Genomic DNA, 27578 nt, shown 5'->3' on the forward strand with positions numbered 1-27578 from the left:
TGTGTGTGTGTGTGTGTGTGTGTGTGTGTGTGTGTGTGCGCGCGCGCGCGCGCGCATGCGCGCGCATGTGTTCTTGCCTTTCAAGACATTGTTGAGGGAGTCTGTGGCTTACCAAAGGTTAAGAACCAGTAGCATAGTTGCTCTCCATCATTTGTGTCACTTGTTATGAACTTGTTCCCCTGGGGCATTTGTTAGACTGTTTGCCTGAGAGCCTTCACTACCCAACATAGTATTGGCTTGGATAAAGGGAAATTAAAAACACAGAACTGTAGCCCAGTGAGTGTTGGAGTGTTTTTCTCTTCTGATTTTAAGTTTCAGGCATCGTCAGATGTATCATGCAGGCAGCACCCATTCTGACAGATGTGCATACTGTGTGCATCTGGCTGGGAGCTAAGTCAGGGCTCTCGGAAAGTGGATCTCGGTTTTGCCTGGGATCTGAGCTAAGTTATCTGTCTCAGAGCACCTTACCATGCACTTTGAGTAAACTCTGAATTTGACATCCTTTCAAAGAGGGTTGACACCACACAAGATATTTAAGACAGAAACGTTTTATTTGCGTGTATTGAGAGTATATCTTAGAAGTGCTTAGATTGAAGAGAAATTCATACAATATTTTAAGTATAATTCTGGGTAAGTAAAGATCCCAAAGGCCTTGAGAGGTAACTTTACTTCTTTGAAAAGCTCTAATTCAGTATCTTTTGGCTTGGACAGAAGGAAAATTGAAAACATAGGACCCTGGCCTAACAATTATTTGAATGTCTTTCTTTTCTGGTTTTAAGTTTCAAGTGTCGTCAGATGTATCACGCCCCCACAGACTGCGCCACAATCCGGAAATGGCTCACGAAGTGTGCAGACGACTCCGAAACAGCCAACTACATTAGTGCTCACACTAAAGACGTAAGGACTGTATCTTACCTGTCATGGATCTGCCCTCCTTAATGCTGCCTAGGTCCTCGCCTGGGAGGCTGGCTGGCTTTTTGAGTGCGGAACACCCAGGGCCCCAGGGCCCTTGCTGAAGTCTGCAGACCCTTTCCCAGACTTGGCAGAGTTGGCAGCGGATTATCATAGTATGCGTTGGATGCATTTATTTTAATAAAATGCTGACCTACCTGGAAAAGTTTGACCAGTAGAAGAACTAATTAGAAGAAAACCAGATTTTGTTTTAATGCCTCCCAGGCTTTAATAGCCCTGGGCGGGAGGTGGTTGATAGCAACACATAATAAAGAGCGAGGCTTTCACGCAAGCCTGGGCATGCCCAGTTCTCATTCTGAAACTTCCCATGGGAAAACATGGCCCTCAGCCCCTTGAACCCTGGGTGACTTGGCACCTATCCTATGCCAGTCATGTGCTGAGTTGCTGCACTCACAACACAGCTGTGACTGTGACATTAAACATAGTCTACTTCGTGGCAGTGGGAGAGCAGAGCGTCATACTGGTCTCTGCATTGCTGCCTACGTTGTGGCACCTCTCAAATGATAACAGGTGAGCTTTAGAGGTTGTTTCCTTGCTCTCTCGTGGAGGCAGAAGTCCAGGCAAGCTGACCAGGACGTGGTCTGGTGTGGCAGCTCTTGTGCTGCTTGGCATTCTTTCCAAGCAGGAAGACATTGTGCTGACTCAGCTTGTGCTTAATCTGAGCAGCCTTGTGGCAGAGACAGATGGTGGAAGACTTAGTGGGGCTCAGCCAGTGCTTGGAGTGTTTCAGAGCCAAATGTGCTGACCTCATTTCCTTGAATTGCTGTTCCAGCCTCAGCGACCCGCCACATTTAAGTGAGATGCTCCTCCCCAGAAGGGCTCGCACGATGAGCTGCTGGGCACGGGTGCCAGGAGCTTTGTGTAATTTGTCTTAGAACCAGCCTGGTGGTGTGTGAGCCTAATGGCGCCCTTCTGTCTCCTCAGTGTCCAAAGTGTAACATCTGCATTGAGAAGAACGGAGGCTGCAATCACATGGTGAGCAGAAGCCTATACCCTTTGCATATGTGCCATGGAGCCTTTGGTCAGCGTGCCCTTAACATGTTCTCTTCTGTTTCCCTCTGACAGCAATGCTCCAAGTGTAAACACGGTGAGTCCTAGGTGTGGTGCACAAGGCCCAGCAGCACAGTCTTGTGCATGGGTCTCCAGTGCTTGTTTAGTGAGTGCTTTTGTAGTAAAGTGACAAACAAAGGGCAGCCTTGGTCACTTATAATCGCCAGCGTAAAGCAGCTCTTGATTTTTGACTTATTACTTTCTGGTGCCTCTTATAATCCTGCTGCCATCTCGCTCACACATATAGTCAGAAGTGAAGGTTGGGATGACTCTCTGACAACCTCATGATCCTCAGTCACCCAAGAAGATTTCAGTGTGTTCTTTTTATTTTTGCCAAGGCAGGTAAGTTCGGGGCTTATCTGTGCTACTTTACAGATATCTTTTAGAGCAGCTGTTTTATTGGAAGGAGTAACATAATAGTCTTCCTTCAAGGTTTTATAAAGTTTCCACAGGGTCTTTTGATTTGGCCTTTCGGATCTTCTTCATCCATCAGGAGTGGCTTGCATAGAAGGACCTGTTGGTTTTGCTTGTCTTCCTGCAAGATCAAATAAAGAAATAAAATCCAAGTAGAAAGTATGTCCAGACAAGTCTACACAGCAGCTTTGATGCTGACCAGGGGGCCCTGAGGGTTTCTCTTTGTAAGGGTCTCATCTCATGCTATTTTTCCCAGGAGCCCACTGTAATCAGAGTGAACATGGCAAGGCATTAGAAGGAAATAGCGATTGAAGTGTAGAATGAAGATAGACCACTGGTAGTGGCATATTTCCTCAGTGGTATCCCACCCTGTGCATTTGAGTGAGAGGGACGTGTATCATCTACTTAGAACAGTGCATAAGACATGCATACGGTTTAAAGAGAAATGACAAAGTGAACACCCCATCACATTCCTCACACTCAAGAAGTTCCCTGTGTGTCCCTTCCCATAGTCTCCCCATCCCTTACCACCCAGAGTTACTACCATCCTTTGCTTTGCTATATAGTTCTACCACCTATACGGGCAACCCTAATATTTACGACCATAGCAAGCACAACCTACCTGATTAAGGAGATCACAGTTTTGCTGCTATTTGGTGAGGGCTTCCAGGAGAAGGGAAGCGAACAACCTCTAGGTCTCTGGGTTTGGCTTTAGCTCCTCCACGTTTTTATAAGAGGTCTTTTTGGTAAGTCAGTGAGCCAACTTGAATCCTGGTAAAACAGAGTTTACCCACTGTCGGTGTCTTTGGCAGAGATAGGTTATAGATCAGGTTTTGGCCATGTGACAGACTGGTTGGCTCCTCTCCATGAGATGGTAATTGTTGGATGTATAGTAGATCTTTATTTTTCCCTCTTTGCTTCCTTAGTGTAGAAGCAGACTTATAATTCTGAATATGAACTATTGGGTAGCTGTTGGTTTTATAGAAATGTTCTTTTTTAAATAATGACAGAATAGGGGAAAGCCTTTATTCCCAGCTTCATGTACAAAATCTTCTTAGGACGGGTGTTACGAGGGTGGAGGTAGTCAGGAGGGAAATACGTGTTCTGGACGAACAGATGGGCCTCATTGGACAAGTTTCTGCTTCCCAGTGGCATTGACACAGCATACTAGTGGTCTTGTACAGTCAGCATCTACCTGTGTTGGGTTAAAAAGGCACCAAGCTTATGTGCTCATGGAACTGAGAGGTTCCTCTGGCTACTGTTCATATCAACAAGAAAAGGCTACAGGGACAGTGGGATGTGACAGAGAGGAGATGTGCACATTCCATCTGGAAAACGGTACCCTTGGGAAGTTCTGGTCAGGTGACAACCCCACCCCACTCCCCTCACAGGATCTGTCTGTCCTACTGCTTTGCCTGTGCCTCTGGAGGAATGTGATCTTATCTTGTGGGTGTAAATGCCTCTTTCTCCATCCTTCGCAGACTTCTGCTGGATGTGTCTAGGAGATTGGAAGACCCATGGCAGCGAGTACTATGAGTGCAGTCGGTACAAGGAGAACCCCGACATTGTCAACCAGAGCCAGCAAGCCCAGGCCAGGGAGGCCCTCAAGAAGTACTTGTTTTACTTTGAGAGGGTAGGCATCTTCTGCAGCTGCTCCTCGGGGTTGGGCTTCTTCCAGTTGGCCTTCTGAGGTAGAATTCCCAGTGACTGGTGTACTGGTATGTGCACACGGAAGTCAGGGAATGGAGCTCCTTCAGTGGACCTGAGTGATACCTCCATAAATGTGGCTTTCAGGTTCCAGAGAGCAGCCAAGACCAACAAGCTCTTTGAATGATGGCTGAAGGACAATGAGGGGACCATCAGTCTTTTCCATCCACTATCATCTTAATCAGATTTAGAGGGCACTTCTTCCCAGGAAGACTCTTCAGAAGCCCACAAGCATGGCACATTTGGTATCTAAGCACAGTAGACCAATGGGTACCTAGCCTTGTTTAGTCTTCAGGGTTGGAGCCCTATTGCCCTAGAGGGTAGGGTGATCTGGCAGGCAGACAGGGTTAGTAGTGTGGACTGAAGAAGTCCTCCTCCTGCACTCTCAAGGACACACAGTCCCCATAAGTTAGATGAAGCTGTGGCCATCCTGTGCCAACCAAGGTGTCAGCCATTCTGAACTTCTGTGTGGACTTCTGCTCTTTTCTCCTTTCTCTGTACCCTGTAGTGGGAAAACCACAACAAGAGCTTGCAGCTGGAGGCACAGACGTACCAGCGGATTCATGAAAAGATTCAGGAGAGGGTCATGAATAATCTGGGGACATGGATCGACTGGCAGTACCTACAGAATGCTGCCAAGCTCTTGGCTAAGGTGTGTACTGCCTCACTCTTCTGATCCCTGGTCCAGCGCCTGTCTCTGTCAGGCCCAAACCTCTGAGGATGGGAGACATTGTATGGGGCAAGGGAACGCAGTGCTGTGTACAGCTCTGCACGCTTCTGCTTATGGGCCCATGTTTCCTTGGGCTGTGTCCCCTGAGGACCCAGCCTGCTGCAGGCAGTGAGGGGCACTTCCAAGAAGAGGATTCCACTGCCTCTACCCCAGGGAAGGAACTGCAAGCCCTTTTCTAGTTCTCCTTAGGGAGAACTCAAACTCTTTTCTTCTTTTGTCCCATCCACACATCACTCAGAGGGAGCTAAGAGATTGTGTGTGTGGACTCTGATGTCTGACTCGAGGGAAGAGCCTTTGAGGCAGCTGCTGGTAATAAATCAGAGTTTAAAAAAGCAACTGTGGGTTCTTCTGTGACCATTTTTGTTTCAGCTTTTCCCATGTTATCTCCCAATTAATCCGTGATTTAGCTCGGCCTCATTTCTTTTGGGCCCACACCTACAGGGCCAGGGCCAGGGCCAGGGCCAGGCTAACTCGCATGGTAGGGTAAGAATTGTGGGAGCTGCCTGAGATGCATGTGGGTTAGGTTCACAGGCACAGGTGCCTTCTCTCTCTCCTATTGCAGTGCCGATACACCCTGCAGTACACTTACCCATACGCGTACTACATGGAGTCTGGACCCAGGAAGAAATTGGTAAGGCCAGGCAGTCCTCTGCTCTGCCCTCTTAGCTTCACAGGTGCCCTTGTCTACTAGCACTTTCCAGGAGAGTGGGGACCAGACTCTAGCTATTGGGAGGGCAGAACAAAACTGTCAGTTTTTTTAAATATATATATATATATTTATTTTATTTTATTTTATTTATTTTATTTCATTTTATTTATTTATTTATTTATTTATTTATTTATTTATTTATATCCAAGTTAGTTAGCATATAGTGCAATAATGATTTCAGGAGTAGATTCCAGTGATTCATCCCCTAAAAACTGTCAGTTTTTGAAGTTCACTTCTCCTCTAGGCATCTTTAAATAGACTGCATGCCCTGGCATTCTGTGTAATAGTAAGGTAGATATGTCAAAGCCCCTGAACAGCTATATTTATAGGGCAATTGGCTAAAAAGTTCTGTGGTCACTTGGAAGGCCAGCACCCATGCCTGGGAGGATCTCCAGCATGCATGTCTCTGAATTATAGTGGACTCTTTTACATCTTTAATTCTGTATCTTAGATATGGGTTATTTCCCCCAATTATAAAGTAATTCACATTTATTTAAATGTTGGAAAACATAGAAAAACATTTGCATCGTCCATAATCCCACCAGAAGGAAATGGCCACTGTTAGCATTTTTCAGCCTTTTAGAATTATTTTTATCTATTTAATGTTAATTATATATGTCGCATTCAATTGTTATAACTGCTTATTGTTGCAGTTGTCATTATTTACCAGGCTGGTAAATACCGGTTTTAATAATAGGATAAATGATTTGTTATATGGTCATACCATCATTTGGGCATTTATTGTTTCTGACTTTCATTATTACAAATAAGACATTGAGGAACATTTTGTGTATAATTGTACAATGGGTATACAATTACTAAGTCAGATGGTTTGAGTATTTTTAAGACTTGAAAAGCTGAAAAACTGAAAGATTCTGTGAACGCCATGTCTGTGAAGATCCATTGTGATTTGCTTCTGCAACATCTGTTTCCCTGTATGTTGGGAGCATTCTTTTCAGTGGCTTAAATTTTCCCCCTGTCTTTTGGGGTAGAGGGTGAGTGTAGCCTTGCCACTTGGCTGTGCTCCTCAGGTAGCCTTTTGATCGGGTTCTGGCTCTGGCTCCAGGAACTAACTCTGCTCGCTGAGGACAGTGTCAGGGTTGTCGGTAGCTCTTGCGAGCCTGAGGTGCTGCGTCTGCCCCTCCATCTGCAGGCCCCGCCCCGGCTGCAGCCCCTCTCCTTTTGACCCTCCTGCTCTGCCCATACAGTTTGAATACCAGCAGGCTCAGCTGGAGGCTGAGATCGAAAACCTGTCATGGAAAGTGGAGCGCGCAGACAGCTATGACAGAGGGGTAAGTGCTGCCCACTTGTTGGTCCTTCTGTTGCAGGCCAGGGAGGACTGCCGTGTTAAAAGTGACAGGGTTGTTAGCATGCGGCCCAGAAGCTGCTGCTGAGAAGGGTGGGGAGGGCAGAACCTTTGACTCCTCATAGCCCCTGACATGGTGGACATGGCTTTGGCTGCTCCCTGCGTGGGACGGCTGTGCGAGCACCATCTTGCTTTCCTGCTGCAGGACTTAGAGAACCAGATGCACATAGCAGAGCAGCGGAGGAGAACCCTGCTGAAGGATTTCCATGACACCTAGGTGGGACACGGGCATGCTGGAGTGAGGAAGATGTGGCTGCGAGGCCTCCTGGCTGCCGTACTGCATGCTGCAGGCTCTGCCTTTCACGACCCCAGGCAACAGCCAGGGCCCCACTCCTGAGAGACACTGGCCGCACACCTCTTAGTCCACTTCTGTTTTCTTCTCATCTTTTTGCTTTTGTTTTTACCAGGGTAGAGGCCTGTTGAATTGGCCTCTTTTCAGGACTTTTAATTCCCCCTGGATGGTTGTTGGGAGGGAGGGAAAGTTTTTTCTGAATGACTATTAATAGTATTAGATCATTACAACTTATGTAATTTTCAAAAGTTGTATAATTATACAAAAAAAAAAAAAAAAAAGCAAACCATAGAATTACACAGAACCCTTTTTAAAAATAAATTGGCAATGGAGTGTTTTACCCTCTAGCTATTTTACTTAGAATATAACATTTGCTGCCTGCCCCCACTGCCTCAGAATGTCTACTGTAAGAGGGCCCCAGGGGTCTCTGTTTTTGGATTCTCATGTGTCTGGCCACAGCTGGTGTCCCAAGGGAAGAACGTGGGTGGCAGATGGTGGGGAATGGAGTTGGCCTGTGTGATGGGCACGGAGCGCAGAGAATCACATCATGCCTTCTGCCTGGTCCTTAGAGGCCTTTTAGTGGTTGGATGCACCTGCCTCACCTTGCAGTGAGGAGATAATACAGAAAAGGGCCTTGTCACAGGGTGTCATTGTCTGATGGCACTATGTGTCTGTGAGCTCATCTTTCTTCCAGGTTTACCTGGGTCTGGCTACTGAGACCAGCCCACAGCAAAGCATAGGTGAGCTTGTGGCCCTCCAGACCAGGGGATGTGAGTTCAGCACAGTTGTTTCATTTTGTCTCCTAAAGATAGAGATCTACTTTTAAAGGGAATTATTCCCCCAAATAAATTTGTTTTACCTTGGTCCCTTCTTTTGTGCCAGTGTTCTGGTGGTGTAACTAACCAGGTTCACAGATGGCCATTCACAACCTGACACTGTCCTGCTACACTGTTCTCTGGTGAACTTCAGGGTCAGAGTTCAGCATGGCCCTCCCAAGGGCACTGGTATTCCTGCCTCAGGGGCCTTGTTTGCACACATGGTTTTTATGTTATCTGGAGTGTGTTCTGTGGCTGCTCTGGAGGGTTGGGTGCTCTCCCACTTGCCTGGGTTTAGCTGTTGGAGGACACCATCTCTGGGGTCTGGGAGTCTTGAGGCCAGGAGAGTCCTTGGTTTGTAGTCTCAGCTATGATGCTAGAAGGGCTGGTCAGGGGAGAAGGCCAGCTTTTGCACAGTAGAGTACAAAGGAACAGGTGGTTTGTGTGGTGTCCTGCCTGTCCTGAGCCTGGTCCTATGGGCCTTTTAAAAGTTACTTTTGTGATTCCTGGGGTTTCTGTGACTTTGTTCACTGCCTCCCCTCTGAGGCTGTCCATACTCGACAGGGCCTCCTTAACCTCCTAGAAGAGTTGCTTGGGAGATCTGTGAAAATATTATTTTGGAAGTTCTTTGATATTCAAACATTTTCACCTTGGTCAGCAATTTCCCAGGTATCATGTTAGCTGTAAACTGAATCACTCTTGAAGATAGAAGACAGCTGTGACTCTTGGGATCATGGGGTACACAGCTGGCTACAGGCTCCCTCTCTTCCTGTCAGGTCCTATCTCTTTCTGTCACCTACAAGGGAGGAACTGTGGGGTGGAGTGGGAAAACAGGCTAGGAGGGCAGCAAATGAGCCCAGAATTGAAACAGTGGGGAGCTCACTGAAGGAGGAACATGCCTGCTTGCAGGACCTCGGGGTGGGTGTCAATGCTGCATTGACACGTGGAAGATCCTGGCGTCTGGAGCCTTTACCTCTCTTACCAAGTCCTTTCCGTGTCACCACCATGGCACAGGACCTGTGTTGCAGCTCTGCGCCTTAAGTCACACCCTGGGCATCCCTGGGCATTGTTTGGACTGCACGGCTGCCACGTAGTGCACTTGTACCCAGCTGTGGCCCCCAACCACTAGAGCTGTAGGAGGTTCTGTGCCCAGACAGTAGCCTGCAGCCCTTGACCTGTGGAGAGCTTCCTTTTGTGTCCCCAGTAGCTGTCCTTTGCTAACATCATCAGGAAGATGAGAAAGATCAGGCAGAATTTTTCTGCCCTACAAAGGATGGAAGATAAAGGAAGGCACAGTGTTTTCATGAATTTACCTTATATCTTTGTTTTCTTCAAAGAAAAAATTGAGGCAATGTCATCTGCTCAATGTTGAGTGGTTTATTCAAAATAAACTGAAAGTTTCTGATTATAAAACTGTGTAGGGTCTTTCTTCCAAGGATGTAAGTAACCTGAGCCAATACCCCAGGGGATTCTGGCCAGTGAGCGCCAACCAAATGGGGGTCTTCCTGCTGATCAGCTCTGTCCTCTAGAGAGCTGGGAAGAACCCACTGGCCTCTGTTCTGCCTTCTCTGGCTTGCTGGCGAGAGGGCATCCAGAGGGAAGTGGAATATCCTGGCAGTTTTTGCTCTCCTCTCCCTCCCTGGGTTGCAAGTCATACCACTCCCCCCACCACACACAGATCCTGGGATTGTAGCAGACTACCAGTGGGAATGCCCCACAGCTGCTGCTGAGGCCCTGAGCCCCTCATCCAGAAGACCCCCTGGGTCCCTGCAAAGCAGATGGGGAAGCCTAGGGTTATACAGTATGGCAGGGGTGTTGTGCCTTCACAGGGGCTCTGGGGTTACAAAGAGAGGACCCTAGACAGAAACCTGAGTGCACAGAGTTTAATCCCAAGGATTGAGGACAGGAAATGGAGTTTGGGTTCTGATCGAGTGGGTCCACGCTTGTGGTGGGAAGAGTGGCAGCAACTTCAGTGATAGCTCAGGGGTGAAGGCTCCAAAGCTGTGGGCAGCATGCAGAGGGCAGGCAAGGCCAAAGAGGCCCTAGACCCTGCCAGTCTGAACGCCACAGCTGCTCATCCCTGGGCCTCGGATGCACCACGCCCCATGCACAGTACTGGGCATACAGTGGTGTGCAAAAGATCCATGGGTTTTACCCTCTCAGAGCCTCCAGAACATGCGGGACACGGATGGAATTGATCACTATACCATCAGAGATCTTAAAAGAGAACAAGAGCTAACACATTCTGGCTAGAGGAGGGATTTTCCACGTAAGTCTCCAGGGTTCATGCAACAATCAGCATTGTCTCTGCCCTGTTTTGGGTACTGAGGACACAGCTATTGGCTTTGGCTTGTTAGGCCAGTTTCTGTCCCTACAAGATAATCACACTTAAGGGTTACTGAGCACATAGCCCATTTAGTCCTCTGAGACACCCAGGCGCCCCAGGACATCCACCCTCTTAAGGTGAGCCAGCCTGAGCAGTGAGAAACCTTACGGTCCTTTTAAAAATAATAAATTTAAAAATGGGGCACCTGGCTGGCTCAGTCGGTAGAGGATGCGATGCTTATCTCAGGATCATGAGTTCAGGCCTCACGTTGGGTTTGGAACCTACTTAAAAAAAGAAAGAGGGGCACCTGGGTTGTTCAGTCTGTTAAGCGTCCAACTTCGGCTCAGGTCGTGATCTCACAGCTCTTGGGTTTGAGCCCCACATCAGGCTTAGTGCTGGCAGCTCAGAGCCTGGAGCCTGCTTTGGATTCTGTTTCCATCTCTCTCTGCCCCTCCCCCACTCACTCTCTCAGAATATAACATTAAAAAGAAAGGAGGAAGGGAGGGAGGGAGACCTTATGGCCCTTAGGTGCCAAAAGGAACATGGGTTTTAAAAGGCCAAGAAGTTAGCTTATATCATGGTTGTGAAATTCCCACAACCAACAGCAGGTGGAGCAGAAATAAGCAATGAGCATCCTCTCCTATCCCCCTTCCCCTTCCACTGAGCTCCAACAGGCTTGCTTGCCTTCTGTTTTCTGGTGATGAGTTAAAGAAGGAGCTGTGCATGGCAGTGGGCATAACTCACTTGGATACAGGAGACAGGAGATAGGAATATAGGAGAATGGTTCAGAAAAAAATGAGCAGTATGAAGATTTTGAGGTGATCTAATTATAGGTATTAAAAGGCTAAAGAGGAAATGGTCTCAACGTTCATTCATGGGTACCAGAAAATGATGACATCCTTGGTAAAACTGTGACTCGGTTGTTGTTTTTCACATTAAAGAATTTAGAAGATTAATACAATTGGGGGGAAATTTTGTTTTCAATTGTTCTGTGTACGTGGAAGTTGAGAGACTTCTGACCTAACTGGAGTAAAGACAAGCTGCAGGAAATCTGGACACTTTGAAGTTGGTAATAGAGTTTTCTTCCTTCTGAATCAGAAACATTTCTTTTGTGACCATTCTAGTATTTATTTACTTATTTTTAGAATTCGTTTCAGGGAGCAGGGCCAGGCCCTTACTGCCTCTGTCTTCACCTCCATGCACAGGGAGTCCAGGCTTACCTGGTTACCCACAGAACTGTCAGTTCCCACTCCATCTGAAACGGGATGCTGGACCACTGGTGGTGTTTGGTCAGCATCCCAACTTTGGCCGAGCCATTGAGCCGTAACAGTTCCCATTACCACCTGGCCCTCTTCCCCTCTTAGAAATGTCCAGAATGTCTCCTTTGGTTGAGCAGTGTTTCTCTGTAGTATCCTAAGGAGATTGACAAAATGGTCCCTGAGGGTGGCTGGATGAGATGCACCCATGTGCTTGAGCACTGGTGAAACCTTCTGTTGTGTGTAAAATCTCTGAGAGAAAGAGGTGGCCACTCAAGCCCCCAGCCCGCTCTACTGGAGACACCAGAAAATACAGACTCCACTTTTCTAGAAGGAAATAGGGAGAGGGGGTGTATTAACAGAGTAGAGAGAAGCCACTAGTGGGACTTGCCTCAGTGGTGTTGCTCTTGTCTGCATGTCGGCTTCTGTTCTGGGGCATGTGCATCTCTGCCTGAGAATAACCCAGTCCTAGAAGAGCAGGGAACATGAAAATGCCTAGGCTTTGGCACTTGGGCACTGGTATGTCCTCCCATCTCCATACCTGGTGATAATCTGAGTTTAATCTTCCTCTGAGGTGATGGTGTCTCAATTATAGAAAAGTCCCTTTCTCCGTCTTCACCTGTGCCAGGTTTGAGGCAAGGAATGTTCCTGTGCACCTGAGTACCTGCTTGCATTGCTGCACGTTACTTACTGTTCAGGGTTTGAGCTTCCTGGTGTCAGGACTTCTTCAGAAGCCCTCTCTGACCACTCCAGACCAGATTCCACAGTCTACGCGTGTATGTGGCATCAAGCAGCTTCTTTTTTTTTTTTTTTTTTTTAAGTTAATTTATTTACAGAAAGAGGGTGCACGCATGGGGGAGGGGCAGAGAGAATCCCAAGCAGGCTCCCTGTCAGGGCAGAGCCCAATGCAGGGCTCCATGCAATCCCACCAATCATGAGATCATGACCTGAGCTGAAATCGGGAGTCAGCCGCTTAACCCACTGAGCCACCTAGGCACCCCATCATGAGGCAGCTTCTTAAGCCCTTACTGCTATGTTTCTGTGTGAGGTCCAGACTGACAGAGTGGACTTCCAAGGCGTTCTTGGCCTCCTACGCTGGCGAGCATCAGTGCCTAAATCTGTGGATCCTACGCCATCACATGCGCAGTCATCGGCCTCCTTGGCGCCCTCAAACCGCCGCATTATTGAGTCATCTTTTGGCACCGTCTCCTCGCTGCCACCCTACTCCCCGGAATGAGAAAACGCAGACCATACATTTCCAGAAAGAGGGAAGCGCATCTTAACCAGGGGACGGAGAAACTTCTAATGGGGTTTCCTTTAACAGTGCTGCTCTTGTCCGCATCTCCATTGGGAGTGGGGGGCGATCGGCTTCTACCCTGGGTAGTGATTCTCTCCTCCTGACGATAATCCAGCCCGAGAAGAGAAACTCCCAGGTGGGCCGGGTCCAGGGCGCAAAGGAGACCGAGCACGGCTCAGGGAGAAATAGGGCGGCGTGGGGGCGGCGCGGGGGCGGGCGGGGGCTGTTATGGCTGGCGCAGCATCCCAGGGCACCGTCTCCTAGAGACCGCGGCGTGCGCGGGCTCCGCGGCCGTTGTCCGGGCGACGGCGCTGCACGGCGCGGGCATCCCCGCGGCCCCTCCTCTGGACGTGCGCGCGACCTGGGCGCCATGGCGGCGGCGGCGGCCCCGAGGCCAGAGGCCGCGAGTCCGAAGTGGGCACCGCCTGAACGCGAGCGGGCCGGGGCCGCGGCCGGGCTGGACGACTGCGAGGACGCACCGGTCCGGCCGCTGTGCAAGCCCCGCGGCATCTGCTCGCGCGCCTACTTCCTGGTGCTGATGGTGTTCGTGCACCTGTACCTGGGCAACGTGCTGGCGCTGCTCCTCTTCGTGCACTACAGCAACGGCGACGAGAGCAGCGACCCCGGGCCCCAGCGCCGCTCCCAGGGCCCCGGCCCCGCGCCAACCCTGGGTCCCCTCACCCGGCTGGAGGGCATCAAGGTGAGGACCCCCGCCTCGCTACGCTCCAGGCCCTGCACGGCCGAGCCCGTGACAGCCGCCGCCCAGCCCACGACCTCCACGTTGCTCCCTGCGTCTGCCCCGCGCGAACCCCGCTCGTCGCGCTCGGGGCCCCGGGCGCCTGTACTTTCCTCGGGCGTTGCGGCCTGGGGCCCGAGCTGCCCGCAGTGCCCCTTTCCCTTAGGTGGGGCACGAACGTAAAGTCCAGCTGGTCGCGGACAGGGATCACTTCATCCGAACACTCAGCCTCAAGCCGCTGCTCTTTGGTAAGTTCGCCGGGCGCTCCTGGGAAGGGCCAGGGGCTGCGGTTTGGGGGTGCCTGGAGGCTTGTTTTGACCACGTGACTTCTGTTTTGAAAATGGCTGCTTCAGAGTAGCTCTTTTTCCACCCAAAGGTTTCCCAAAGTGCAGTACCCGCCCCCACCTCCATAATAGGGTTGTACAGGGTGACCTTTCCACACTCCCCTCTCTGACCCCTACTCTACAGCTGATCCTTCCATCACAGGGCTGGGCAATGTGACCCTGAGGCCATTGTCTAAACATTTCATTGAAACTGTCTTTGGACACTCCCTGCCATCATTAATTCTGTCATATTCTAGAATGGGGGAGCGTGGGAGAGACTAATAACCAGGTCCTAGCTGATCTCAGGGCCTCTGAGGAAGACTCTCACTCCCAAAGTGGGCCCTGTGGGCTGATGAAAAGCACTCTGTCCAATGTGAATGTCAGTGCCCCCAAACCTGCCCTCCTGGACCACCAGCCTTAGCTACCAGCACCTTGGGGTTCTTAGGATGGAGTTGTAGGCAAAACCTTCTAGGGTGGCCTCATTTGGAAGCAGCATCATAAGCTCACATTTTCCGAGCTCTGGTTATGTGCTAGGCTTCATGTGATCGTTTCATTTCATTCTTACACCCCCTCGGTGAGATGAGTGTGGATCCCACCCTCAGGTTACTGGGTGAGAAAGTGAAGCACAGAGAGCTGTGGTTGCTTGGTCAGGCTCATACAGCTAGTTCAGGGATGAAGCTAGGATTAGAACCCAGGCAGCCTGTCTCCAGGGCCCATACTCTAAAGCCAACATTCTGGCTGAGAAGATTCAGAAGTCCTTCAGAGACCACCAGTGTCAACAAGGTGGGGTTCCCCAGAACCATGACCTTGCCCAGGATAGGTTTGCCCACCCAACCCTAGGTACTCAGTCTCAGTGACACACTTACCACAGACTTGGGGCCATTCCTGCCTGCTGTGGGATGGTGTGGGTAAGGGGCTTTAAGAAGGGGGCTGGGGACCAAAGCAGAGCATCTGAGCACATGCCATTACCCCTGGGGCAGAGGGCCGTGGTTGAGAATTATACTTAGGCCTTTGAGAATGATTTCACATGCATGCTGTGTGAGGGGAAATAGGTAATGTCGGTCCTGTTCTGGGAAGGACCCTAGAAGGTTGTTACTGTTATTATTACTACTGCATAACCGATGAAGTCTATGCCAAACACTATTTTAAGGCTGAGAACACAGCATTGAACAAAATAGGAGGAAAACAACAACAACAACACACATCTGAAGCTGACATTTGAAAAAGAAGACAGTAAATAAACAAGCAAGTATATATGGCGTGTCAGATGGTGATACACGACTGCAGACAAATAAGGCAGAATTTCAACTGGGGTTGAATGAAACTCTTAATAGAGGCCAAGGAGGCCAAGGTAGGCCTCCCTGCAGACTTGTAGGAGCTGTGGGATCAAGGCAGGTGGCTGTCAGGAAAAGGTGATCCAGGCAAAGGGAACAACACTCACCCTTTTACTGCTACACTGCCATGAACAGACACATCTGAAGGGGTTGTACTGTCTCCCGTCAGCCTTCTTGGGACATGTAGACACTTAATTCAGATGAGCCATGAGGCCATAACCGTACCCCTCACCCCCTAACATGCAGCTGTTGCATCAAAGCCTTACAAAGCTGAGAATGAGAAACCCAAACCCCATAAATTGCAGGAAGCAGGAGAGATGTGACAAAAGGTCAGCTGGTCCTGGTTAAGCCATCCGATGGGTCTGTGTATCCGCAAATCACAAAGGGCTGTGGCCCCCATTTTCTCAAACTCTTACATTGCCTTTGAGTACGCTGGTGGACGGTGTCCCAGGTTTTACCCTGAGGCTTGCTCCTTGGTGAAACGAGGTGAGCCACATGAAGAAGAGATTAGTGATTACAGGAAGTCCACTTGTGAGGCAGGAAAAGCACAGGGGAGAGGGTGTGAGAGGAGGAGGAGTTCCTGAATGCGTGGTGTTGGATGAACCCAAAGAATGAAGCCTCATCTCAAGGAGGAGTGTCTGTCTTCTGTGCCTGTTTAGTCATCTACTGTCACCCTAAAAAGGCAGGAGGGCCTAAGGAGAATGGGCCTGCTGTGGGTTCTGTCACCTCTGCCCTGCTGCTCTTGGCTCCAGACCTGTGACCTTCAACCTCAGGGACCCAAGATGCCAGGGTTCAAGGGGTGGGTGTTCATAATGTAAGCTGGGGCAAGGGGGTTGGGTTCTGCCCCAGGGTGCCTCCACCTGCATGGGAGGGAGCCCCACCATTTCATGGGGAAGACCCCATGCAACCACCAGTCTCTCCCTTTGGGAGACATTTCCTGTTTCCCACCTTTATCCCTAGAGACATGGGGCAAGCGGGACCAGGCCACAAAGGCCCCACCCTGAGTTCTTGCCGTAATACCTACTTGACTGTGGTAGGCATTTTGCAAAGATTTGGACTACTGGAAGTCAGCTGAGGACTTCATCCTGTTCCGTTCAGAAGGGAGGTGTCCCAGTTTTGAGTCATTGTCATCTCTCTGGGGACACTGCCTTCTTTCATGTGGCTCACTTCTCCTTCCATCCCACCCCACCCTCATTCTGTGTTTGAACAGATCGATCTTACCACCCCCTTCCTTAAAAGTCTCCAAGATTCCCACTTCACTTCTAAGTTTCATTTGGTACCCTCATCTTCTGCTGCCCCCTCACTCACTCACTGCTGTCCCCAAGCTCATGCTGCCTTGGGGCCTTTGTGCTATGCTCACTACCAGAAAGCTCACATCTAGCTCTTCCCACAAAGAGGATGGCTTCAGCTCCATTGGGCCTCTACGCATACATCCCCTCCTCAGATACCTCCCTTGACCTCAAACTGGTCTTAAGAGGTTCCGAGATGCTCTTACATCAGCCTGCTTGGTTTTCTTCTCAGCGCTTGGCATCATTGGAGACTATTTTCTGTATTTATTTGTCATTTTCATGCCTCTGCCCCTAAAGATGAGCTGCATGCAGAGGAGGCCTGATTTGTGCTGGCTGTGTAGCCAGGAGCCAGAGTCGTGTCTATTGCTGGTCCTTATTGGCTGGCTGGAGGGATTTACTGGGCACTCAGCCAGACCAGCACCTATCTGCTTGCTTGAAGTGACTTCCCACCACCCTGGCAGGTGCCCCCGGATTCGGCACTCCCTTCAAGAGCAGCAGGGGGCACTTTCAGAAGGCCAACAAGAGCTTTAGCCCATTTTCTTACTATTTAAGGTAAATGAGTAACTTAACACCAGTACACAAAACAATTTATCTTAAAACCATGACTGCTTTATCATAGGATTTCCAAGTCAGTTCAAGAAAACAATTAGGCAGTTACTTAAGACCACTGTGTTCTTGACAAACACTGGAGGCCCAGAAATAGGGGAAGAACTTTTTGTGTGCATATAAGTTCAGATTTGTAAGCAGCTTAATACAATTTTCTGCATGGACCTCTCTCCACCCCCTGTGCTTTTGCATGGGCCTACCGCTTGGGGCAGTCTGTGTGTGGCTTGACAAGTAGCATCCTGCCCAGAATGAGCAAAGCCTGAGGCTTTGCACCTGCCCTGAAATAGATTGGGCTGCTGGGGCTTGTGGGCATTTGCCAGGCTGTCATCCCAGGCCTGGGACAGAAAGGTGGTCTTGCCTACCCAGCACACACAGCTGCCAGGGAGCAAGCCTCCTTCATGTCTGGGCAGAGCACTATAGCTCAGGAAGGGGCCCTTTAGCGTTGATCACAGAAGGGTTTATGCCCTGCTTGGGCTGTTCCTGGGGCTGGTCTATAAGTATCCATGAAGGGCAGCAGATAGAGGGTTTTATGTATGTCCAGCCAGGGCAGGACATGGTTTGTATGGCTGCTGCTGAGGCTGTGGCTACAAAGTCCCAGGCTCTTCCTGCATTAACTCCTATTCTGGGCACTGATGATGGTGCCACCTGCGCACCGCCAACTGCAGATTTCTGTGACCTTGGCTCCAGGCGTAGGCTGTGGTTACCAGCAACCGATGGCCCTGCACCTCCCCGCTTAGCACGTAGGTCCCAGCATGCCTTCCTCGCAAGAGGTTGTGCATGCATGTGGCATCCAGCTGCAGCAGCGACGCAGAATAGGCGCCAGTTCCACAGCAGGCAGTGGGCCTGCCTTCAGCACCTCTAGCCCGGAGTCCAGGTTGCAGTCTCAGAGGCCAAAGGACGAGCCGTTGCATCGGGAGAGCCTGACCTTCACTGCTGAATGGGACCAGAGGAGTGGGGTGATGTGCAGGGCTTCTAAGAATAACCCCCCACCCCCCACCACCTAGTGACCCACACCCTCTTGTGATGCTCTACCCTTAATCAGGATCCTAGGGAAGGGCTGAAGTCCTGGCGGCCACTCTCCTAGGCAGATTTGTTTGGTGTGTTGTTTTAGCAATGCCAAGCTTATTAAAGGCATTTATTTATTTTGTAGCTTTAACCAGGTATAGCATTTAAGTGTCCCCTCTTTCATCTGTCTTATCCAAGCTGGGAGCTGGGATGGAGGCACTTGTAAGGTGGGTGTAAGGAGTACTGGACGCTAGGGATGGGCTCACCAAAGTCGCTGGCACAGAGCGCGTCCAGAACCTCGTTGGATGAGCGGGCGTCCTGCAACTCGCAGTCCCTGCAGCTGGCGCGCGGCACTGGGGGGTGGGGGGGAGGGGCCGAGTGAGGCTCCGCCAGCCGAGAGTGGGGGAAGGGCCGTCAGCGCGGGCTGGGGGAGCCTTCCCATGGGCCCCTCGATCTTCACCCTTTCTGAGACCTGCTGCTGTGGCCAGTCCCTGTCTTCCCTACCAGAGAGACCCGTGTACCTGGCCCTGCGGGGAGCGGCTTGGAAGGGTGGGGCGCTGCCCGTGGACATGGCCTGGGGGCCGCGTGGGGACTCACGTGGGCGGCCCAGGCGGGAGCCTACGGAGACAGCCGCGACGCAGAGGCTGTGCCCGGCGGGGAAGCGGCCGCAGTGTAGGATGGCGGGCCAGGGGTAGCCGTAGCAGGCCATGATGGGCGCACAGCTGGCCTGCACGGCCTCACACAGGCTGCGGCACGGGTAGATGAGCCTGCGGAGGTGGGGGGAGGGGAAGTATCGGGTGGCCGGGCGCTCAGGACTTCCTGGCCCCTGGGCTGGAGCTCCTGTCCCTTCCCAGTGCAGAGGTACAGCCAGTGACTCCACGGTTGCTGGGCAACGACACCTGGTCACCTGGCAACAGCCCTCAGCCCCGCAACCTCCTCCCAGCGTTTAGGTCTTACATCCCCCACCGTCCTCGCGTGGTGCTCGCGTGGCTCGGGCCACTATCCCGCTTTCCAGCGCACCCCGCCCCCCTCCAGCCATGGCGGAAGTCCACTGACGGGGAGAGGGTTGTATGCGAAGGACCCTGCACTGGGGGCCTTCACTCCCCCATTTCGGAGGGAGAAAGCAGAGCCCTCCCTCTTGTCCTGAAAGGCCTGCAGGAGACTGCCGCTTCTGGTCGAGGCTGGGGTTGGCAAAGAGCGCAGAGGCCTGATCATTGGATTCTGAAAGAGCTCATTCTTGCTGCTACTGGCGTGGTCACCCTGAGGCTCTGGGAAGGTCCCTCACTCTGCAAAGAAGGAACTGAGGGAGCCGTTCACGGGATAGGTTAGGCTGGGGAAGAGGAATCAGCCTTGCCATCTCTGGACTCTGGGAGAAAAGGCCCCCAGATGAGATGTGGCTCTGTCTCTTGCTGGGATCTCTTGGGCAGAGTTTCCACACCCACTGGAGAGGGGCTTCTGCCCCGCCCCCCAGCCAAAAACAGCCTACCCACTTGTCATACCTTGTTGATGTTCAAGAGCCCTTGAGGATTCATGGGTCCAGAGGTGCTCACCATCGATGGTCCCTTACCTATGTCTCCTCTGTCCCATAGGCACCTGCTCCCCTGTGCCAGGAACACCCTGACAAAACAATCCTTCATCTTCATTTCCCTCCCCACCCCTACCAGCACCTAGCATGGATAGGTATCCAGCAGTGGTTAGTGAACAGACCCTGGCAGAGGAAAGGCCCCCCATCCACCCTCACCTAGGAGCCCCTGCCCTACCTGTCAAGGCACACAGGGGCAAAAAGGGAGCAGAGGAAGAGGCGGGCATCAGGGTGGCACTCCCTGGCCAGCAGGGGCAACCAGCTGACTGACTGCTGGACAGCCTCAGTTGCCGTGTCATGATCCAACAAGTTGGGCAGCCGCATCTCTGTGTAGCCAATGTCATGGCACAGCGCCATGGCTTGGGGAATAGGCATGCACCGTGTGGGGACCCAGGGAGCCCCTACCCCACTGTCACCCCACATCACCACCAGTGCCACAAACAGCCACAGCCTTTGATCCATCACCTGCTCTGTCTGCCTTGGTCTCAATGAGTTGAGGTTGAGGGCTTTATAGGGCTGCATGCACACCCCAGGAGGCTGTGTTTGTGCAGCCTCCTAGGTGCTGGGACCCATCTGCTTAGGCCCCAGTGTGCTGGCCTGAGCCATTTGCATTTGATTAGCACACTGCAGGGGACTGTAGAGGTTGGTGGCATCTCCTTTGGGTCTACGGATTACCAGCACTTAATAAACTGAAGAAACCTGGGCCTGTGTTTTCTTTTCTTTTTCTGGTTTACTTTTCTTGTTTGTTTATTGTTTAAACTATCAGGAGGTGACTGTTGACTAGCAGTTTGGTGTCATCCATTGTCCAGTGCTACCCCTGCCTCCCCAGTGGATGGCTCATACCCTTTCTGGGTTTACTGGGTTGAGGGGTCAAGCAAGCCAGAGTGGGGGGCCTTTGTCCTGCCTTTAGTGTCATCACATCTGGGTAACCTACCCATGGAAGCTGAATGTGGTTGTGAGCATGGACTCTGGAGTGCAACAGCCTGGGTGGCCCTAAGCAAGTTGCTGATGTCTCTGTACTTGCCGTGCGTCATGAATAGGAAGGCAAACTGATGGGGCCCTTTTTTCTAGGATGAGTATAGGGATTAAGGAGTTGACGATGTGATTAGGACAGGGTACAGAGTCTATACCACCTAAATGTGATCTGCTGTGATAACCACTAAAAATCATTTTAGTCCTGGCTCTGAGCAGCCATTTTCCTTCCTCTTGGCAATGACCGGAACTTCATGCTGGGAGTGTAACCCAAAGAAGTGGTAGACCACGCTGCAGTCCTGAGGGGTCACTGTGATGGTGTGGCCCTGCCTCCACCTCTTGGTGGCCTCTTGGTCCCCATCTAAGGAAGTCTTCTTTCCCAGGAATGAGGGAATGTAGCTCCTAAAAGTGCGTGGGGACATTGGGGTGTGGGACCCCCAGGTGTGAGGCTCACTTTCCAGCTCATCCAAGCTGCTTGTGAGGCTGGTGTGGTGGCATCCAGCCAGGCCTGACTGGCTTTTACTCGGGCTTAGAGGCATGACATTCAGTGTACACTTGTTCCCAAAGCAAAGGACACCCAGACGTCTTCCCAGAGCATCTGTCAAAGACCTGAGTGACCCCCACCACCACCACTGATGTGCCAGCACTGGGCATCTCAGCCCTGGGCAGAAGACTTGTGCAGAATAGAGGGCAAGGACTGGCCTACAGCACTGAATGTTTTACACTTTGTTTTTATTTGAACAATTCTGAAAAACAAAATTGAAAGCAAAACCCAGCCACCATCATCCACTTTTAAATATATACCAAATAAGAAGTGGAGGTCAACCCTCTGGCCTTCAGTCCCACTGCAAGGTGGGTTAACCCCTATCCAGCTTAGCTCTGGCGAGCTTTCCAAGACTCCTCTGGGACGTGTGTTCTCTCAGCATCAAAGAAAGAAGCCCCACGTTCCAAATGCTGGCCAACCTTTGCAGGACAACTCAATCTTGGGGTCGGAGTCCAGAGTAGAGGTAAAGGGGTGTGTGAGGTCCTGACGTGGTGACCACCAGGGGACAGAGAGTACCCTAGAAACTCTGCAGAGAAGGTACTGGTTGCATCACTGCCTGGGCTCAGCCCTCGGCTTCACCCACCTCCTCTCCTGGCAGAAATCCCTGGCTTCCTGAGTGATGAAGAGTGTCGGCTCATCATCCACCTGGCCCAGATGAAGGGGCTACAGCGCAGCCAGATTCTGCCCACTGAAGAATACGAGGAGGCAATGGGCACAATGCAGGTCAGCCAGCTGGACCTCTTCCGGCTGTTGGACCAGAACCATGACGGTCGCCTGCAGCTCCGCGAGGTTGGGATCCTGGGGTCTGGAATAGACACAGGGTGGGAGCTCCCTGAATTGTCTTTCTGGTGGCCTGCTCAGCCCTGGCCCTGAGAGTCAGGTGCCACCTCAGATCAGCTTGGGCATGCTCAGTTCCAGAGGCCCCCTCCTTCACTGGAGAGCCCCTGGCTGCCCTGGGAACCCCAGAAGATGGCAGGAGAATCCCCCTGGGGGTGATGACCTTTATTGCCACAGTTCCTGGGTGGTGCACCATCTGTGATCTGGATTCCTTGCTGCCACGGCTGGGGTCCCCACAAAACCCATGGTGGAGGGGTGGCAGCTCTGAGGTAGCCAGAAGTCTGCATCTCTCTTTTACATGCCCCTCACTCACACCAGGCTTCTGACAGAGGTCTTGGCAGGGTATGTGGTCCCTTGCCTATACAGAGAATGCCTCACTGAGCCTGGGCTTCTTTGACGAGCTTAGTGGTCATGCTGTGGCCAGCCCTCCCCTTGGTGTCTGTTCTCTGTTTGCACTCAGGCCTTGGCCTCCCCACCTCACCTCGGGTATCTGAGTGGGATACAGTGCTGTCCTTCACTCTGCCCCCAACCAGCTGATGGTGCTCCCCATGGAGGCCACAGTCCCAACAGGGGCAGGAATGCCTATGGCCTGCAGGCCTCTTAACTATCTTCCTGGCCTCCTCCCCAGATGCCTGTGGGCCTTTCTGCCTACCATCCCTTCAGCTCAGGGACCTCAGGCTCTGTTCTGTGTCCTCACCCATACCCCATCACCTGAACCCTTAACCTTTACAGCAAGAACTGGGTGACTGTCTATGCTCTAGGGGCTCTCCATCATTGGGGCCACTCCACTGAGGGACCATCTTGTGCTTTAGGTCCTGGCCCAGACTCGCCTGGGAAATGGACGGTGGATGACTCCAGAGAACATTCAGGAGATGTACTCTGCGATCAAGGCTGACCCTGATGGTGATGGTGAGCCCATACCTCGCCACAGTTCTGTCTCTGTGAGCCTCCTGCCCCCACAGCCAGGTGGCCTCTATACCCACCTTCTAGAGTAGCCAGAGATGATGAGGTGAGGATCCAGCCTTGCCCTCACTCCTGGGCTGGGTCATCCCACTCCTCTTGATGACAGTCTAGAGGGACATTCTTGGAGGCCATTTTGACCTCAACAGGCAGAGACTGGGGTACAGGAGGGGGCTTGCTTGGCTGGCAGAGGGCAGAGTGGGCACAGCAGGAACAGGGCAGTGAGACCAGCTTGAGCTTGGCTGTTCACCCTGCTCCATCTTCCTCTTTTCAGCCAAGCGTGAGGTCTTCCCCAGAAGCCACCCTCTCTGGTCTGAGATCTTGCTTGCTTTCCTCTTGCCTGCCTAGAGTCATGCTAACTTCTGGGGGTGGTTTGGGTAGGGGAGCTGTCATACAAGTGCCCCACCCCCTCTTTGGTAATAATCCTCAGGATATTTCTGAGGTGTAGTCATCATTCACATGCCCAAGTTCTGGACAGAATGGGGGAGATACAACAGTGAAACAGGACTTGGAAGAATGGCCCTGTGGCTGGTGAACCCAGAGTGAAGGATCTGGCCAAGACCTGTGGCTGGAGGGGCACCATGATGCTACCATCCCTATGTACAGAGCCGGTAACAGGCCCACAGGCCTTAAGTGTTCCTCACCCTCAGAGATACCTGGGTCAAACAGTAGAAGGTTTCTTTCTTGGGTTAGCCAGGATTACATGGAGCAGACATCAGCTACTCTTCCAGAACCCCCAAAGGGTGGATTTCCTGTTTTGTGGGTTGGACAGGAACAGGGAAAGAGTGTTCTTACTTGGGAGAGCGGCCTGGCTTTCTTTGTTGAGGTAGACTGGTAACCCAGCAGACAGGACTGGCCAGATAGATATCTTCCACTCAGGATGGGACCTGAGGTCATAAGGGAACTCCTGGGGACCAGCCCCAGCTTAAACCCTACAGCGTGGAAGGCCCTGGACAGAACCCAGCCCTGACTGCTGTCTTTCTTCACCCTCTACAGGACCAGAGGGTAGCCACCATGTGCTTTAGAGCCACGCTGGAGGCCAGCCAAGGGCAGTGCTTGGCCTAAGGTCCTGGCCATATGGTTCACGCTTCCTTTGACCACCCTGCTGTGGCCAATCTAGTAGGGGTTAGGTCCTTTGGGGGACCAAATCAGGGTTTAAACTGAGGAAATGAATTTCCCTAGGTCTTCCTATAGGGCCTGATGTGACAGAAGGTTCATCTTACCCAAGAGTCCAGGTTGGGGGACAGGTACACATGGTCCCCCAGTGCCTGAGGCCAGGGGTAGGTAGGATGGTAAAGCCTGCCACTGTGGCTTCCTCACATGGGCTTGGGGGGCATGATGGTGGGGGCCCTGTGCAGGAGTGCTGAGCCTGCAGGAGTTCGCTGACATGGACCTTCGAGACTTCCACAAGTACATGAGGAGCCACAAGGCAGCATCCAGTGAGCTGGTGCGGAACAGCCACCACACGTGGCTCTACCAGGGTGAAGGTGCCCACCACGTGATGCGCTCCATCCGCCAGAGGTGAGCCCTGGAGCAGGAGAAAGCCATGTGGGGCCCTCACAGAAGTCCTTGGCTGGGGCCTAGAGGACAGACTTGATTAGCCAACTCAGGATTAAGTTCTATTCATTAGACCAGGATTGGGACCCATTAAAAAGGCAATTAACAAAGGCAAATTAGCCCTAATTGTGGGCAAACAATAGACATTTGGGATTAGAGATAGATTGGAATATTTGTTTTTTGCTAATTAGAAAAATGACTTCTTATCTCCGTCTACAGGACCCCCTGCTCCTGAGCAGCCAGGGGTTTTAGATAAGGAACCTCCTTCCTGGAGGGAGTGACCCCCCCCCCCCACCCCCCACCCCACCCCCCCCGCAACTTGGTGGAAATCTCATCTTTCTCACCCAGCGAGGTCTCTGGCATCCAGGGAGAAGGGTTCATGGGTAACCCCTTCCTGCTCTTACAGGGCCAGTCTAGGGTGGCCTAAGGGGCTTCCAGGGGAGGTGGGCAGGGGCAGAGCTTGTGGCATTCTGGGGGTCCAGCTCCTTCAGGGTGCTGCCTTGCATGAGATTACCCAGCCAAATTCCTACTGCCTACCAGGGTGCTACGCCTCACCCGCCTGTCACCTGAGATCGTGGAGCTCAGCGAGCCGCTGCAGGTTGTACGGTATGGCGAGGGAGGCCACTACCATGCCCATGTGGACAGCGGACCTGTGTACCCAGAGACCATCTGCTCCCATACTAAGTTGGTAGCCAATGAGTCTGTACCATTCGAGACCTCCTGCCGGCAAGTACCTCCCACCTGGGGTGGCCTTCAACTCCCAGACTAGACACTCCCATGACATAAACACAGTTCTGCCCTATGGGCATGCCCCCAGGGCCAGGAGAACATGGGAGCATCCTGGTTGAGGATACCCCATCTCTTGCCCTAGTTTGTTTACCAAGTGGCAGGAAAGGGGTGGCCATCTTGTCTCAGTGGCCAGACTAAGGTATGCACAGACACTGAAAAATTTCCCCAGAACTCTGAGGTAAGGGGAAAGGCTGGATTTCTGGCTTTTTTTTTTTAACCCCCATCCCCGGGGTCTTGATTCTGCCTCCATTGCTGGAGGCCTCAGCTTCTCCCTTTGAAGCTTTGTCCCCCTCCTCTGCTAAGGCAGGGAGGCGGGTCTCTTCTCTTCATGTGGCTGCTCTGGGTCAGCCCCTTGTACTCCCCACCAGCCCTTCTGCATGGTCACGCTGCTTCTGCTAGCCTACCTTTCCCAGCCAGCCACGTAATTTAGCTAAGTGCACCTGTGATGTTGGCCACACAAAACATTGTGACACACAGAAAGAGATGGTTTGTGGGAGGAGTAACAGGCTAGGGTCTTGGCACTGACCTGCAGTGTTGTCACTGATCCCAGCCTGCCCCTCTGGCCCTTGGGAACCTGGGCAGCTTATCCTGCCCACAGGTAAGCTCCTGGGAGTGCCCACAGCTGGGGACCTGCTCAACGGGCCCCCTGCCTTACAGCTACATGACAGTGCTGTTTTATTTGAACAACGTCACCGGTGGGGGCGAGACTGTCTTCCCTGTAGCAGACAACAGAACCTACGATGAAATGGTAAGGGCCAACCAGGCTGTTAACTCTGGTGGGATGGCAGGTTCTTGGGCAATCATAGTATATAACCTTCCAGACCTGGGATGAGGGGCCCAAGTGAACCCCTGGGCACATCTGACTGGTTTCCCTCTGGCCACTTTTGGCTGCCTGGCCTTGGCTTTTCGCAGTGGGGGCAAGTTTGAAAACCTTACCATCCTGCTGTCCACAGAGTCTGATTCAAGATGACGTTGATCTCCGTGACACTCGGAGGCACTGTGACAAGGGGAACCTGCGGGTCAAACCCCGGCAGGGCACAGCAGTCTTCTGGTACAACTACCTGCCTGATGGGCAAGGTGAGGGCCTGTGGCCAGGCCAAGCATGCCTTGAAGGAAACTTCCCTTTATCCAGCCCAGACTGCCACCTTGGTGGGATGTTTCTAGCACCCCTACAAATGGTTTTCTGCCCCTAGTGCCTCCCAAAGATCATCCTTAGTGACTTCAGTGGCCTGCACCTGTGCAGCCTCCTAGGTTATCTTGAACCCTGTGATTGATTCCCTGATGCTCCAGCCTTCCAGCTCACTGGGGCTGGGGACACAGGTCTGTCACCAACCCAGGCTGTGGACAGGCCTGGCAGTAAGAAAGCTGGTTTCAGAAGACCAGTGGTATTGTCAAGAAAGAGTATTGTCAAGGTATTGGTTGGAAAGAGATGCTGAGTCCCCAAGGACACCTTGGGGCCAGATTTAACCACCTAAGATGTGTACAGCTGGGCCCACCCTTGTCATGCCCTTGGCCTGCATAAGGTCAAGCTCAGGTTAGCTCAGCCTAGAGTCCCTTCGGTCGCCTCCCTTGCTCATACCATCCACCTCTCCTAGGTTGGGTGGGCGACGTGGACGACTACTCGCTGCATGGGGGCTGCCTGGTCACACGTGGCACCAAGTGGATCGCCAACAACTGGATCAATGTGGACCCCAGCAGGGCGCGGCAGGCGCTATTCCAGCAGGAGATGGCGCGCCTGGCCCGCGAAGGTGGCACTGATGCGCAGCCAGAGTGGGCCCTGGATCGGGCCTACCGCGACGCGCGTGTGGAGCTCTGAGGGGAGTGTTGGCCCCAGCCCCCAGCCACAGGCTGCCCGCCGCCCCAGACGGGGGTGTTGGGGGTGAGACCCGCCTTTCCCCTGTCCAGATGCAGGCCAAAGGCCTGGCTGATGTCTTGCCCCATTCCTGCCTCCAGCCGCGACTAGGGCACAGTTCCTACATTCGTGTTATTTATTGTGTACAGACCCATGCTGCCCCCTAAAATAAAACCACACGGCTTTGAGCCGCTGGGCCCCCGAAGCAGCGGGTCGGGCCGGGGGAGGGGGAGGTAGATTGGGCTAGTACGAGCCCGC

At 52.1% G+C, this 27578-nt stretch overlaps 2 protein-coding genes and 1 pseudogene across 5 annotated transcripts in view; 2 read left to right on the top strand and 1 right to left on the bottom strand.

Annotated features, from left to right (window-relative positions):
- Window positions 1–9468, top strand: part of ARIH2 (ariadne RBR E3 ubiquitin protein ligase 2) — a 48862-nt gene extending 39394 nt beyond the window's left edge. For all 3 annotated transcript variants that reach the window (XM_060633649.3, XM_060633650.3, XM_060633652.3), the window contains 8 exons: window positions 780–897; window positions 1897–1947; window positions 2038–2059; window positions 3918–4069; window positions 4652–4795; window positions 5436–5504; window positions 6791–6874; window positions 7094–9468. In XM_060633649.3, coding sequence (XP_060489632.1) covers window positions 780–897; window positions 1897–1947; window positions 2038–2059; window positions 3918–4069; window positions 4652–4795; window positions 5436–5504; window positions 6791–6874; window positions 7094–7165 — 712 coding nt within the window. In that variant the 3' untranslated portion in view covers window positions 7166–9468. The remainder of the gene's footprint in view (window positions 1–779; window positions 898–1896; window positions 1948–2037; window positions 2060–3917; window positions 4070–4651; window positions 4796–5435; window positions 5505–6790; window positions 6875–7093) is intronic.
- A 3406-nt stretch (window positions 9469–12874) lies between these two features.
- On the top strand, window positions 12875–27508 carry P4HTM (prolyl 4-hydroxylase, transmembrane). Of its 2 annotated transcripts, none has more exons than XM_078443091.2 (9): window positions 12875–13634; window positions 13837–13918; window positions 21924–22048; window positions 22975–23071; window positions 24481–24643; window positions 25220–25405; window positions 26126–26216; window positions 26422–26545; window positions 27064–27508. In XM_078443091.2, the coding sequence occupies exons 1-9, from the start codon at window positions 13305–13307 to the stop codon at window positions 27282–27284; spliced, it is 1419 nt and encodes a 472-aa protein (XP_078299217.1). In that variant the 5' UTR covers window positions 12875–13304; the 3' UTR covers window positions 27285–27508. The 2 variants fall into 2 exon arrangements, with proteins under 2 accessions (XP_078299217.1, XP_060489631.1); XM_060633648.3 differs by having other exon boundaries at window positions 12876–13634; window positions 21924–22114.
- LOC144615708 (secreted frizzled-related protein 5-like) lies at window positions 17840–20166 on the bottom strand (annotated as a pseudogene).
- Window positions 27509–27578: the final 70 nt, after the last annotated feature.

The sequence above is a fragment of the Panthera onca genome, chromosome A2 (genome assembly GCF_046562875.1).
Source record: "Panthera onca isolate mPanOnc1 chromosome A2, mPanOnc1 haplotype 2, whole genome shotgun sequence".
Classification (NCBI taxonomy): Eukaryota; Metazoa; Chordata; class Mammalia; order Carnivora; family Felidae; genus Panthera; species Panthera onca.